The sequence below is a fragment of the Entelurus aequoreus genome, linkage group LG26, assembly GCF_033978785.1.
Source record: "Entelurus aequoreus isolate RoL-2023_Sb linkage group LG26, RoL_Eaeq_v1.1, whole genome shotgun sequence".
Taxonomy (NCBI): domain Eukaryota; kingdom Metazoa; phylum Chordata; class Actinopteri; order Syngnathiformes; family Syngnathidae; genus Entelurus; species Entelurus aequoreus.
In genome coordinates, this window is record NC_084756.1 from 3,131,571 (window position 1) to 3,146,209 (window position 14,639).

A 14,639-nucleotide genomic window follows, 5' to 3' on the forward strand; every position below is an offset into this window, starting at 1 on the left:
CCGGCGCCCCATACAGGACCCCATGCAAAGTATGCAAGAAGGCCAAATACTCTGAACTCTTGTTTGGTGCATACGCACAAACAACAGTCAAGAGTTTTCCCCCCTCCAACCCTAAGGCGAAGGGAGGCAACCCTCTTGTCCACCGGGGTGAACTCCAACGTACAGGCACTCAGCCGGGGACTCGTGAGTATCCCCACACTCGCCTGTGCCCTCACACCCTGAGCAACTCCAGAAGTGAACAAGGTCCATCCCTTGTCCAGGAGTGTGGTTTCAGAGCCCTTGCTATGCATAGAGGTAAGCCCCACCAGATCCAACTGGTAGCGCTCCACCTCTCGCACCAGCTCAGGCTCCTTCCCCACCAGCGTAGAGACGTTCCACGTCCCGAAAGTCAGCCTCTGCTGCCCCGAATTGGTCCGTCTGGAGCCTCCACTTTCACTGCCATCTACTTGGCAGCGCACCCGACCCCACTGATTCCGACCGCTGATTCCACGTGGCGGAGAAGATGATGTGTCCACGTAGCTTCTTCGGGCTGTGCCCGGCCGGGCTCCGTGGCTAGCCCAGCCACCAGGCGCTCGCTGGCGAGCCCTGCCTCCGGGCCTAGCTCCAGAGGAGGGCCCCGGGCTTCCTCCGGGCCGGGTAACGCATCTTCTCTTTGTGTTTTTCATGGTGGGGTATCGTAACCCTGATGGGGGGGGGGGCATTCGGGTGCTACACCTTGCCCCCCCGGAACTATGTAAGGCAGGGGCGTTCAACTCCCTGAGGCTTAATACAAGCCACATACCACATACAATCATACATTGCTAAAAGAAATAAACTAAATTAATAATTAAACTGTCAATAAAACTAAAGTGCTAATGAGAATATAGCTTCACCACTTTAGTCGCAATTTTTGCGCTTCAGTGACTTCTCTATGATTTTAGCTGCAGACTTATTCTATTTGATATTGTTGTTACTGCCACAAGTGGTGGAAAAGTGTATTACAACTGAGTACCGCTGCGGGCAATACGGACCACAGCTGAGAAACATGTTTTTTGGCCACCCTCTAGGTGGCGCTTGCAGCTCTATGGTTAAGAAACACAAGGAAGTCATAATTTGACCCCTTTTAGTAATTTACTTGTGTACCCCCAAACAAACAACATTATACAAGAAAACTGTATTTTTGGGAAATTATTTTGTCAAATTTATTGTACCATACCATGTCACGAAAGCAACAGTTGGTTACAAAAATAAATTAGAATTACAGATTAATCAAAAAAAATAATTGATAGTGTCAGGTTCAAACACTGATGACATCTATTAAACAAGACAAGAAGCAAGGAATTAAACAGAGACAGAATTCGATTTAGCTCAATTTAGGAGAAACGCGTAGACACTGTACCCTTGCACTGTGTCGTCCCACGCTCTGACGAAAGATTGTACGCCTCCTCTTTTATTTGGATTTTCCCTGATTACATGGCAACAGCTGTTTCTAAGGGAGGGGGGTCGTAAACAGCCATCGCCTTTGGTTACAAAACAGTTCAAAGAAAAGGTCGTAAAACAGTTCAAAGAAAAGGTGCCTCGAGGGGAGTCAGGCCCTGCTTCCTCTCCGCTTTGTAGATCTCGGATCAAGATAAAATCTTCCTGTGGATTAAAATAGAAGAAAGAAACCGACGCCTTCGTGTCGCTTCCAATCGTACACAGCTTTTGTCCTCTCGCCGGGAACTCATTGAAACACAAAGTTTTGTGATAACTTAGATACAATTATTCTGACAGATAGAATAATCGATTTTAGTATTCATTGTTTGGTACTGTCCTAATTGTGATTAATCACAATTAATTATTTGCTTGCATAATTTGAATACATTTTTAAAAAGACCCCAGTACTCAAACACAAATGCATTTTTTTTGTGGGGAAGGGGATTGCAAACATAAATATTTTATTTGCTCAAAAGTTGGTCACAGTTGTATCTAAAGTTCTGTCGGGTGAAGTGACATTTTCCAGTGAGCACACCAGCGGGAGTCTGCTCGCTCATCCTATCACTGACGTATGCGTCGACCTGATCACTGACCGTGTCACGACCCCCTCCACCTTTCACGTAACCATCCACCGTTAAAGCGAAGCGCTGTTTTAAGGAAGTGTTTAAAATGTAGAAACAAATATATAGTACAACCCTTTTAAAGAGTACTTCCTGTTTTGAATAAGTGTATGTGGGACAGCGCATAATCGCTAAAGTTAAGTTTTTATTTTAACACATATTTTGTTGCCCTCTATAAAAGTAGTCCATGTGTGTATTTTAGTGGCCTATTAATTGTGTTAAACCATTAGTGAGTATCCTGACTTTCATGTCCATGTCTTCACTTTAACGATCATGTTAAAGCCTAAACAGTATATCTTCTGGACTGTAGAGCGCACTGCTATATACTGTATGCCGCACCCACAAGATTTTAGAAAAAAACAAATATAACATTCCGTATAATAGCCGCACCGGACTATACGCCGCAGATATACAGGTATATGTTGTGAAATGAGTTATTTACACAGAAATATTTTGTAAATGTTTTTTACATACCTTAATTGTTTCCAAACGGTGTCTGTAACACGGCAGTAAAACGGCTGGTCAGACAAAACAGGTCCCCGTCATGGACCCGCTAGCTGCGCAAGCTAGCTCTCTAATCCGCTAAACAGACTCAATAACTCCACGATGACGTTTGCTGAATTTACTGAGGAATTTGTGAAAGTGAAACAATACAAAAAGAATGCCATTGTAAGTTAAAGGCCTACTGAAATGATTTTTATTTATTTAAACGGGAATAGCAGATCCATTCTATGTCATACTTGATCATTTCGCGATATTGCCATATTTTTGCTGAAAGGATTTAGTAGAGAAAATCGACGATAAAGTTCGCAACTTTTGCTCGCTGATAAAAAAAAGCCTTGCCTGTACCGGAAGTAGCGTGACGTCACAGGAGCTAGTATTCCTCACAATTCCCCATTGTTTACAATGGAGCGAGAGGGATTCGGACCGAGAAAGTGACGATTACCCCATTAATTTGAGCGAGGATGAAAGATTCGTAGATGAGGAACGTTACAGTGAAGGACTTGAGAGGCAGTGATGGACGTATCTTTTTTCGCTCTGACCGTAACTTAGGTACAAGCTGGCTCATTGGATTCCACACTCTCCTTTTTCTATTGTGGATCACGGATTTGTATTTTAAACCACCTCGGATACTATATCCTCTTGAAAATGAGAGTCGAGCACGCGAAATGGACATTTAAAGTGACTTTTGTCTCCAAGACAATACATCGGTGACACACTTAGCTACTGAGCTAACATGCTAGCATCGTTCTCAAATGAAGATAGAAACAAAATAAATAAACCCCTGACTGGAAGGATAGACAGAAGACCAACAATAATATTAAACCATGTACATGTAACTACACGGTTAAAAATTCTCAGCCTGGTAAGGCTTAACTTTGCTGTTGCTAACGACGCTAAGGATAATTTAGCAACTTAGCAACCGGACCTCACAGAACTATGTACTCTCTCCTTTTTCTATTGTGGATCACGGATTTGTATTTTAAACCACCTCGGATACTATATCCTCTTGAAAATGAGAGTCGAGCACGCGAAATGGACATTTAAAGTGACTTTTATCTCCAAGACAATACATCGGTGACACACTTAGCTACTGAGCTAACGTGCTAGCGTCGTTCTCAAATGAAGATAGAAACAAAATAAATAAACCCCTGACTGGAAGGATAGACAGAAGACCAACAATAATATTAAACCATTTACATGTAACTACACGGTTAAAAACTCTCAGCCTGGTAAGGCTTAACTATGCTGTTGCTAACGACGCTAAGGCTAATTTAGCAACTTAGCAACCGGACCTCACAGAACTATGATCAAACATTAGCGCTCCACCTACGCCAGCCAGCCCTCATCTGCTCATCAACAGCCGTGCTCACCTGCATTCCAGCGATCAACGGTGCGACGAAGGACTTCATCCGTGGGTTTGGCGGCAAGCATCGGCTAGGTGTCAGGGTAAGTAGTCCTTGTTGTGTTGCTGTAAGTATTGTAATGCCCCGCAGTGGAGAAGGAGTCACACAGACGAGGATGCGCTGCTCAATCGCTTTATTAACAAGCGGTAACTGGTTGTAGTTCAAAAAGTAACGCACACACATACACGAGCTGCTGTTAGCCAAAACTCACGCTCACACACACTCAAGTTCTCCGCCAACTCACTCGCGCATGCGCGTTCCCCAAACCCTTAAAGACACAGTACACTAATGCAAATATCACAGATATTACAGTATTGTACTTAGCCGCTAAGACACCGATCGATCCCACCTACAACGTTCTTCTTTGCAGCCTCCATTGTTCATTGAACAAATTGCAAAAGATTCACCAACACAGATGTCCAGAATACTGTGGAATTTTGTCGAAGAAAACAAGAGGCTTTTCTATCGGGTCCGATGGGGTCCAACCACTTCCGTTGCTTTTGTGACGTCATGCGCATAAATCATATCCAAAGGAGTTTTTCAACCGGAAGTGTGGCTGCAGCCAGCCGCTAATACACCGATCCCACCTACAACTTTCTTCTTTGCAGTCTTCATTGTTCATTAAACAAATTGCAAAAGATTCACCAACACAGATGTCCAGAATACTGTGGAATTTTGAGATGAAAACAGAGCTTTTTGTATTGAATTCAATGGCGTCCGAATACTTCCGTTTCAACGATTGACGTCACGCGCATACGTCATCATACATAGACGTTTTCAACCGGAAGTTTAGCGGGAAATTTAAAATTGCACTTTATAAGTTAACCCGGCCGTATTGGCATGTGTTGCAATGTTAAGATTTCATCATTGATATATAAACTATCAGACTGCGTGGTTGGTAGTAGTGGCTTTCAGTAGGCCTTTAATAATACTAACACAGACACTTGTAAATGTGTTAGCATATTAGCTCACGCTAACGACGCTAGCTTGACTACATTTCGACAGCGTGTACAAATATGCACAAAAACACTCCTACAGACATCACACATGGGACGGTTTAGTAAGTAAGAATTGTTTTAATTATACTGTAAAACTTACAAACGTTGCTTGGTAGGGATTAATGAAGAATCCATACGAGTAGAAAAAGACAAAACAGCACTTCTACTTTCGTTTAAAAGCACTAAATGGAAGGACAGTTAGAAAATGTGTCCAAAAGATGGCGCCATATCACAAACAAAAACACACCTTTTCAGTGAAATTTTTTTTCTTCTTTTAACTGTTTGCATAATGGCCGTCAGTGAAGAAAAATCCATAAATTAGCAGCACCGTTTTATAAATCCCGGGGTTTAAAGGCCTACTGAAAGCCACTACTACCGACCACGCAGTCTTAAAGTTTATATATCAATGATGAAATCTTAACACTGCAACACATGCCAATACGGCCGGGTTAACTTATAAAGTGCAATTTTAAATTTCCCGCTAAACTTCCGGTTGAAAACGTCTATGTATGATGACGTATGCGCGTGACGTCAATCGTTTAAACGGAAGTATTCGGACGCCATTGAATTCAATACAAAAAGCTCTGTTTTCATCTCAAAATTCCACAGTATTCTGGACATCTGTGTTGGTGAATCTTTTGCAATTTGTTTAATGAACAATGAAGACTGCAAAGAAGAAAGTTGTAGGTGGGATCGGTGTATTAGCGGCTGGCTGCAGCAACACAAACAGGAGGACTTTGAGGTGGATAGCAGACGCGCTATCCGACGGTAGCCGCCGACCGCATCGGTGATCGGGTAAAGTCCTTCGTCGCACCGTCGATCGCTGGAACGCAGGTGAACACGGGTGTTGATGAGAAGATGAGGGCTGGCTGGCGTAGGTGGATAGCTAATGTTTTTAGCATAGCTCTGTGAGGTCCCGTTGCTAAGTTAGCTTCAATGGCGTTGTTAGCAACAGCATTGTTAACCTTCGCCAGGCTGGAAAGAATTAACTGTGTAGTTACAGGTCCATGGTTTAATAGTATTGTTGATTTTCTGTCTGTTCTTCCAGTCAGGGGCTTATTTATTTTGTTTCTATATGCAGTTAAGCCCGATGCTATCACGTTAGCTTCATAGCTAAAGTGTTTCGCCCATGTATTGTCGTGGAGATAAAAATCACTGAATTTCCATTTCGCGTTCTCGACTCTCATTTTCAAGACGATATAGTATCCGAGGTGGTTTAAAATACAAATCCGTGATCCACAATAGAAAAAGGAGAGAGTGTGGAATCCAATGAGGCAGCTTGTACCTAAGTTACGGTCAGAGCGAAAAAAGATGCGTCCTGCACTGCACTCTAGTCCTTCACTCTCACGTTCTTCATCCACGAATCTTTCATCCTGGCTCAAATTAATGGGGTAATCGTCGCTTTCTCGGTCCGAATCACTCTCGCTGCATTGTAAACAATGGGGAAATGTGAGGAGCCCTTCAACCTGTGAAGTCAGGCTACTTCCGGTACAGGCAAGGTTTTTTTTATCAGCGACCAAAAGTTGCGAACTTTATCGTCGATGTTCTCTACTAAATCCTTTCAGAAAAAATATGGCAATATCGCGAAATGATCAAGTATGACACATACAATGGATCTGCTATCTCTGTTTAAATAAAAAAAATTCACTTCAGTAGGCCTTTAAAGTGTAGAAAAAAAGTAGCGCCTTATAATCCGGAACTCACGGTCGTTATAGAAACTTGTATCTCACTGGGTTTTTTAATACAAATAAGTAAGAATTGTTTTAGTTATATTGTAAAACTTACAAACGTTGCTTGGTAGGGATGAATGAAGAATCCATACGAGTAGAAGAAGACAAAACAGCACTTCTACTTCCGTTCGAAAGCACTAAATAGAAGGGCAGTTAGCAAATGTGTCCAAAAGATGGCACCGTATCACAAACAAATACACACCTTTTCAGTTTATATTTTTTATTTTTTTTAACTATTTGCATTACGGCCGTCAGCGAAGAAAAATCCATAAATTAGCCGCACCGTTTTATAAATCCCAGGGTTTAAAGTGTAGAAAAAAGTAGCGCTTTATAATCCGGAACTCACGGTCATTATAGAAACTTGTATCACACTGGGTTTTTTAATAAAAATAAGTACGAATTGTTTTAGTTATATTGTAAAACTTACAAACCTTGCTTGGTAGGGATGAATGAAGAATACATACGAGTAGAAGAAAACGAAACAGCACTTCTACTTCCGTTCGAAAGTACTAAATGGAAGGAAAGTTAGCAAATTTGTCCAAAAGATGGCGCCATATCACAAACAAAAACACACCTTTTCAGTGAATTATAATTGTTTTTATTTTTAAATATTTACGTGATGGCCGTCAGCAAAGAAAAATCCATAAATTAGCCGCACCATTTTATAAATCCCAGGGTTTAAAGTGTAGAAAAAAAGTAGCGCTTTATAATCCGGAACTCACGGGCGTTATAGAAACGTGTATCTCACTGGGTTTTTTAATAAAAATAAGTAAGAATTGTTTTAGGTATATTGTAAAACTTACAAACGTAACTTTAGAGTGATAAATGCAGAATGCATGCGAGTAGAAGACAAAACCGCACTTCTACTTCCGCTTGAAAGCAATAAATGGAAGGACACTGCAGCACATGCAGTGAGCGAATTTGTCCAAAAGATGGCGCCATAGCACAAACAATAACACACTTTTTCAGCGAATTAGTTTTTTGTTTTTTTTAACTATTTGCATTATAGCCGTCAGCGAAGGAAAATGCATAAATTAGCCGCACGGTTTTATAAGTCACAGGGCTCAAAGTGTAGGAAAAAAGTAGCGTCTTATAATCCGGATCTAACGATCGTTATAGACACTGTTTTTTTCATTCTTATAATTAAGACAGTGTTCCATTCAAAACACACTAGATAATACTACTTTTTTAAATGACAGACATTTTAGTGAATATCAATACTTTACAGTGCCTCTGACTTGAAAGGACTCGACCGGTCTAGTCTTGACCTGGATTTGTTCGTCCCTACCTGAAACTCAAATCGAGTCTACGGATTTAAAAAAAATAAAAATAATAATTGAATAAAAAATTGAATAAAAGATCTTTATTTTATTTTATTTTTTATTCTATTTTTTTAAATAAACTGTCTTAATTATAAAAATAAAAATACAGCGTCTATAACGATCGTTAGATACGGATTATAAGATGCTACTTTTTGGGAAAAAAATAGAATAAAAAATGTAATAAAATAAAGATATTTTATTCAATTTTTTTTTAAATCCGTAGACTCGATTCGAGTTTACAGATTAGTGTAATACATTTTTTTATAAAATATCTTTATTTTATTTTATTTTGTATTCCTATTTTTCTTATTTTTTTAAATATAATAAAATAAAATAAAAAATGATATACATTTTTTTTTTTTTAATAAATTCAATAAATCAAATTTAAATTAAAAAAATAAATAAAAATAATATTTAAAAAAAAAAAAAATGTTCCTTTTGGATCAATAAAAATAAAATAAAATAAAATAAATAAAAATAATATTTGAAAAAATAAATAAATAAAACATTTGTCTTAGACTCACTCCCACCTCGACGTGCCGCAACCTTGTGGAAAATCTGATCTGTTATTTGAGGTGTTTACAAGTTGTGATCTTTCAGGAAAACATCCTATTGGACAAAGAAAACAATGCCGCCGTGAGCGACTTTGGTGGGAGCATCTTTATAAGAGGTGAGGACTCTCTCCCCCCGCCCCCCCTCTCCGTGAAAGCGATTTGGAGACATTTTCCACGGAGACACATAAAATGCATCTCGTCCCACAGGTCGGCCCACCAATCAGACCCTGGCCTACATGGCCCCGGAGCGTCTGGTTGGCAAATGTTGCACCACAGCCTCGGACATGTGGAGCCTGGGCTGCACGCTGGCCGAGCTGGACTGGGGATTATTTCTCTTCAAAGGCAAAGACAAAGCGGCCATTTTTAACTGTATAACGAGGGTAATAAATAACTCCTACTTAGTCCATTCCCTGCTGTTGTTTGTAGTTAATGAGTGTGACTGTTCCTCAGGTGCTCGGTCTTCCCCCTGTAGACTTGCAGGCTGCCGCCAGCAAGAAGAACTACTGCATGGGTGAGCAAAAGGTTTAGGTGACAGGGTTTTCTGGCCGTGATCGATGACTCGGTCCCCTGTGATGCAGAGAGCGTGGACGAGCAGGACAAAAAGCAGCCTAAGAACCCTCTCGCCATGAGGCTGAAGTCGAAAAATCCAAAGTTTCTGGATTTCATTCGCTGCTGCCTGGAGTAGGTTGAGTAGAATATTATGTTGTTCATGCTGCAGACGATCAATGGAATGGTTTGGTGTGGTCGGTCAGATACGACGCGGCGAAGCGACTCACCCCGGAGAAGGCTTTGCGGCATCCGTGGATCAAACAAGCCACCAAACATACATGTGAGTCCGATGTATCTATGGATTACATTTGTCAGAAGTCTGCTACGAAAAAATGATTTTTCTTGGTCAGTGAGTTCAGATCCGTAACTCGACAAGAGTGATCTTTCTAAGGACGTCCGTAGGAAATAAAGGACTCGTACAACTTCCAAGTCTTCTGGAAGGCAGCATACGTAGGAATGGGCTCCGAATCCGGGACTTTTTTGGCACCGACCGAATCATACGCAAAAATCCAACGGCGCCATGTTACGCTACCTGGTTAGGGTTGTCCCGATACCAATATTTTAGTACCGGTACCAAAATGTATTTCGATACTTTTCGGTACTTTTTGAAATAAGGGGGACCACAAAAAAATGGCTTTATTTTAACAAAAAATCTTAGTGTACATGAAACATATGTTTATTATTGTAATTTAGTCCTTAAATAAAATAGTGAACATACTAGACAACTTATCTTTTATTAGTAAGTAAACAAAACTGAACTTTTTTGGCACCGACCGAATCATACAGATTAACGCAAAATCCAACGGCGCCATGTTACGCTACCTGTGTAGGGTCGTCCCGATACCAATAGTTTAGTACCGGTACAAAAATGTATTTTGATACTTTTCGGTACTTTTTGAAATAAGGGCACCACAAAAAAATTGGCATTATTGGCTTTATTTTAACAGAAAATCTTTGGGTACATGAAACATATGTTTATTATTGTAATTTAGTCCTTAAATAAAATAGTGAACATACCAGACAACTTATCTTTTATTAGTAAGTAAACAACGGGACTTTTTTGGCAATGACCGAATCATACCGATTAACGCAAAATCCAACGGCGCCATGTTACGCTACCTGGGTAGGGTTGTCCCGATACCAAAATTTTAGTACCGGTACCAAAATGTATTTCGATACTTTTCGGTACTTTTTTAAATAAGGGGGACCACAAAAAAATGGCTTTATTTTAACAAAAAATCTTAGGGTACATTAAACATATGTTTGTTATTGCAATTTAGTCCTTAAATAAAACAGTGAACATACTGGACAACTTATCTTTTATTAGTAAGTAAACAAAACGGGACTTTTTTGGCACCGACCGAATCATACCGATTAACACAAAATCCACGGCGCCATGTTACACTACCTGGGTTGCACGAGATGTGGGGTTGTCCCGATACCAAAATTTTAGTACCGGTACCAAAATGTATTTCGATACTTTTCGGTACTTTTTGAAATAAGGGGACCACAAAAAAATGGCTTTATTTGAACAAAAAATCTTAGTGTACATGAAACATATGTTTATTATTGCAATTTAGTCCTTAAATAAAATAGTGAACATACTAGACAACTTCTCTTTTATTATTAAGTAAACAAAACGGGACTTTTTGTGCACCGACCGAATCATACCGATTAACGCAAAATCCAACGGCGCCATGTTACGCTACCTGGGTAGGGTTGTCCCGATACCAATATTTTAGTACCTGTACCAAAATGTATTTCGATACTTTTCGGTACTTTTTTAAATAAGGGGGACCACAAAAAAATGGCTTTATTTTAACAAAAAATCTTAGGGTACATTAAACATGTTTATTATTGTAATTTAGTCCTTAAATAAAATACTGAACATACTAGACAACTTATCTTTTATTAGTAAGTAAACAAAACGGAACTTTTTTGGCACCGACCGAATCATACAGATTAACGCAAAATCCAACAGCGCCATGTTACGCTACCTGGGTAGGGTTGTCCCGATACCAATAGTTTAGTACCGGTACAAAAATGTATTTTGATACTTTTCGGTACTTTTTGAAATAAGGGGACCACAAAAAAATTGGCATTATTGGCTTTATTTTAACAGAAAATCTTAGGGTACATGAAACATATGTTTATTATTGTAATTTAGTCCTTAAATAAAATAGTGAACATACTAGACAACTTATATTTTATTAGTAAGTAAACAAAACGGGACTTTTTTGGCACCGACCGAATCATACCGATTAACGCAAAATCCAACGGCGCCATGTTACACTACCTGGGTAGGGTTGTCCCGATACCAAAATTTTAGTACCGGTACCAAAATGTATTTCGATACTTTTCGGTGCTTTTTTAAATAAGGGGGACCACAAAAAATGGCATTATTGGCTTTATTTGAACAAAAAATCTTAGTGTACATGAAACATATTTATTATTGTAATTTAGTCCTTAAATAAAATAGTGAACATACTAGACAACTTATCTTTTATTAGTAAGTAAACAAAACGGGACTTTTTTTGGCACCGACCGAATCATACCGATTAACGCAAAATCCAACGGCGCCATGTTACGCTACCTGGGTAGGGTTGTCCCGATACAAATATTTTAGTACCGGTACCAAAATGTATTTTGATACTTTTCGGTACTTTTTCAAATAAGGGGGACCACAAAAAAATTGCTTTATTTTAACAAAAAATCTTAGGGTACATTAAACATATGTTTATTATTGCAATTTAGTCCTTAAATAAAATAGTGAACATACTAGACAACTTCTCTTTTATTATTAAATAAATAAAACAGGACTTTTTCGGCACCAACTGAATCATACCGATTAACGCAAAATCCAACGGCGCCATGTTACGCTACCTGGGTAGGGTTGTCCCGATACCAATATTTTAGTACCGGTACCAAAATGTGTTTTGATACTTTTCGGTACTTTTTCAAATAAGGGGGACCACAAAAAAATGGCTTTATTTTAACAAAAAATCTTAGGGTACATTAAACATGTTTATTATTCTAATTTAGTCCTTAAATAAAATAGTGAACATACTAGACAACTTATCTTTTATTAGTAAGTAAACAAAACGGGACTTTTTTGGCGGCGCCATGTTACGCTACCTGGGTAGGGTTGTCCCAATACCAATATTTTAGTACCGGTACCAAAATGTATTTCGATACTTTTCGGTACTTTTTAAAATAAGGGGGACCACAAAAAAATGGCATTATTGGCTTTATTTTAACAACAAATCTTAGTGTACATGAAACATATGTTTATTATTGTAATTTAGTCCTTAAATAAAATAGTGAACATACTAGACAACTTGTCTTTTAGTAGTAAGTAAACAAACAAAGACTCCTAATTAGTCTGCTGACGTATGCAGTAACATATTGTGTCATTTATACACCTATTATTTAGTGCACATTATGAGGGACAAACTGTAAAAATTGATTATTAATCTACTTGTTAATTTACTTTTACAATCAGTTATTTTCTATTGCAACATGTTCTATATACACTTCTGTTAAAATTGAATAATCACTTATTCTTCTCTTCTTTGATACTTTACATTAGTTTCGGGTGATACCACAAATGTATGTATCGATGCGATACCAAGTAGTTACAGGATCATACATTGGTCTTATTTAAAATCCTCATGTGTCCAGGGACATATTTACTGACTTTATAAACATAAAATGACTTTTCTTAAAAGGAAAAAAAGATTTTGTGATGCTAAAAGATATCGATGTAATCATAGTAGTATCGAAGAGATAGGCTCCTGTACTTGGTATCATTACAGTGGATGTTAGGTGTAGATCCACCCATGACGTTTGTTTACATTTTGATGCCGGTGAGCTACGGTGTGTAGTGAAGCATGTTTAGCTATTCCTCGTCCTCCAGTGATAATGCTACTTGTAAGAAACTTACTTTGTTGCCATGGAGACCAGGATTAGTGATTTAGAAGTAGCTAAAACACTGCAGACTGCAGATGGATGTTAGCTGGCATGTCTTAAAGCACCTCTTCCTGAGGGTGTTTCACCTTTATCTTTACTTTTTACACCAAAATGCGGCCGTTCTCCCTTTTCTGTCTACACACTGTGTCTGCTTGTAAGTACTCCGTGTGTGTGCGCTGCCGAACATGCTCCTCTGCTCGTAAAACCAGCAATGTCATGCCCGGGAACCGGTACTTTTCAAACAGTATGGTACCGTTTTTGATTCATTAGTACCGCGATACTATACCAGTACCGGTATACCGTACAACCCTAGCCTGACGTGGCGTCCCTGTTGCATCCCTGTTAACTCGGGATGTACCCATAAACTTATCAGTAGCTATGTGCACGTGGACACATTTAAAGGTGCCTTATGTAATAATGTGGCCATCACGGTCAAAATTCTGTAGTCCCACTCCCACTCTCCCTGACTGAGGTTGCCAGATACGCAGCCGAATCCAGCTGGATGGACTGGGCTACTCCAAGGACCTTCAAACTTCCACTGCCTCTTACTAGGGGTTGAGGTGCTGGGACCATAATAGCTGAATAGACAAGCGTTTTGTCAATAACAAATCTCGAACCAACACATTTTATACAGAAATGAAGCTATTTTCAGGAAGAAGTACATCATGCCTGCGTACAATATCACAACACATGGCAATCATATGGTTATTGTCAGTACTATCAGAAAACCAAGACTAAAACCAACTACAACCAACGCTAGCAATGGTTATACTGGTGGAAATAAGTAGAGCATGCTTAGCAGCCTAATGTACGCCCAAAACTAAAGAGGAGACATTTTACTGAGGTATGCCTATAGGCTACTGTTTCAAACCTTTCATATTGCCATATAACTTGGTACATGTAGTCCACGATATGCAAACACCAATGAGGAATTATTTTATGTGATTTGGCTGTCTCCATACATTTCACATTGCCATGATGACAGCCGTGCTAATGTTGGAACCCATTTCCTCCATATCAGCATATTGAGAAGGAAATAGGTTTTATTGGTCGAAAATATATTTCCTATCAGTTGGATGACACATCGACATACAGGCTAACGGGCATATATTTCCCCCGTTAGCCTGTATGTCGATGTGTCATTGACCGGGCTAGCATGCTGAGCATTGGTTGCACGAACATACTAGCTTTGTTAGACAAGATCATAGACTGTAGACAAGCGTTTTGTCAATAACAAATCTCGAACCAACACATTTTACACAGAAATGAGGCTATTTTCAGGAAGAAGTACATCATGCCTGCGTACAATATCACAACAAATGGCAATCAAATGGTTATTGTCAGTGTTAAAGAGGTTCATTTAGCCTACTAATGTGTATTTATAAATAGTTGATTTATATAGGCTAGTAAGGTAAAGTTTTGTACCTGACAAGTTTCGGCTATCTTGCTTCTGCAGCCTTCCTCAGAGGTGTCACGTGATGTTAGTGTGACGTCATCTGTGACGTGTTATATGGATTGTTCCATCCCACCTGAGG

At 39.3% G+C, this 14,639-nt stretch overlaps 2 protein-coding genes across 8 annotated transcripts in view; one reads left to right on the forward strand and one right to left on the reverse strand.

The window, feature by feature from the left end:
- Window positions 1–14,639, reverse strand: part of rap1gapb (RAP1 GTPase activating protein b) — a 411,217-nt gene that overhangs the window by 228,894 nt on the left and 167,684 nt on the right. The gene's annotated exons all lie outside the window — the stretch shown is intronic.
- Window positions 1–14,639, forward strand: part of LOC133643162 (dual specificity tyrosine-phosphorylation-regulated kinase 4-like) — an 84,262-nt gene that overhangs the window by 46,907 nt on the left and 22,716 nt on the right. For both annotated transcript variants that reach the window (XM_062037583.1, XM_062037584.1), the window contains 5 exons: window positions 8,633–8,702; window positions 8,794–8,966; window positions 9,037–9,097; window positions 9,165–9,267; window positions 9,339–9,415. In XM_062037583.1, the coding sequence (XP_061893567.1) occupies window positions 8,633–8,702; window positions 8,794–8,966; window positions 9,037–9,097; window positions 9,165–9,267; window positions 9,339–9,415 (484 nt within the window). The remainder of the gene's footprint in view (window positions 1–8,632; window positions 8,703–8,793; window positions 8,967–9,036; window positions 9,098–9,164; window positions 9,268–9,338; window positions 9,416–14,639) is intronic.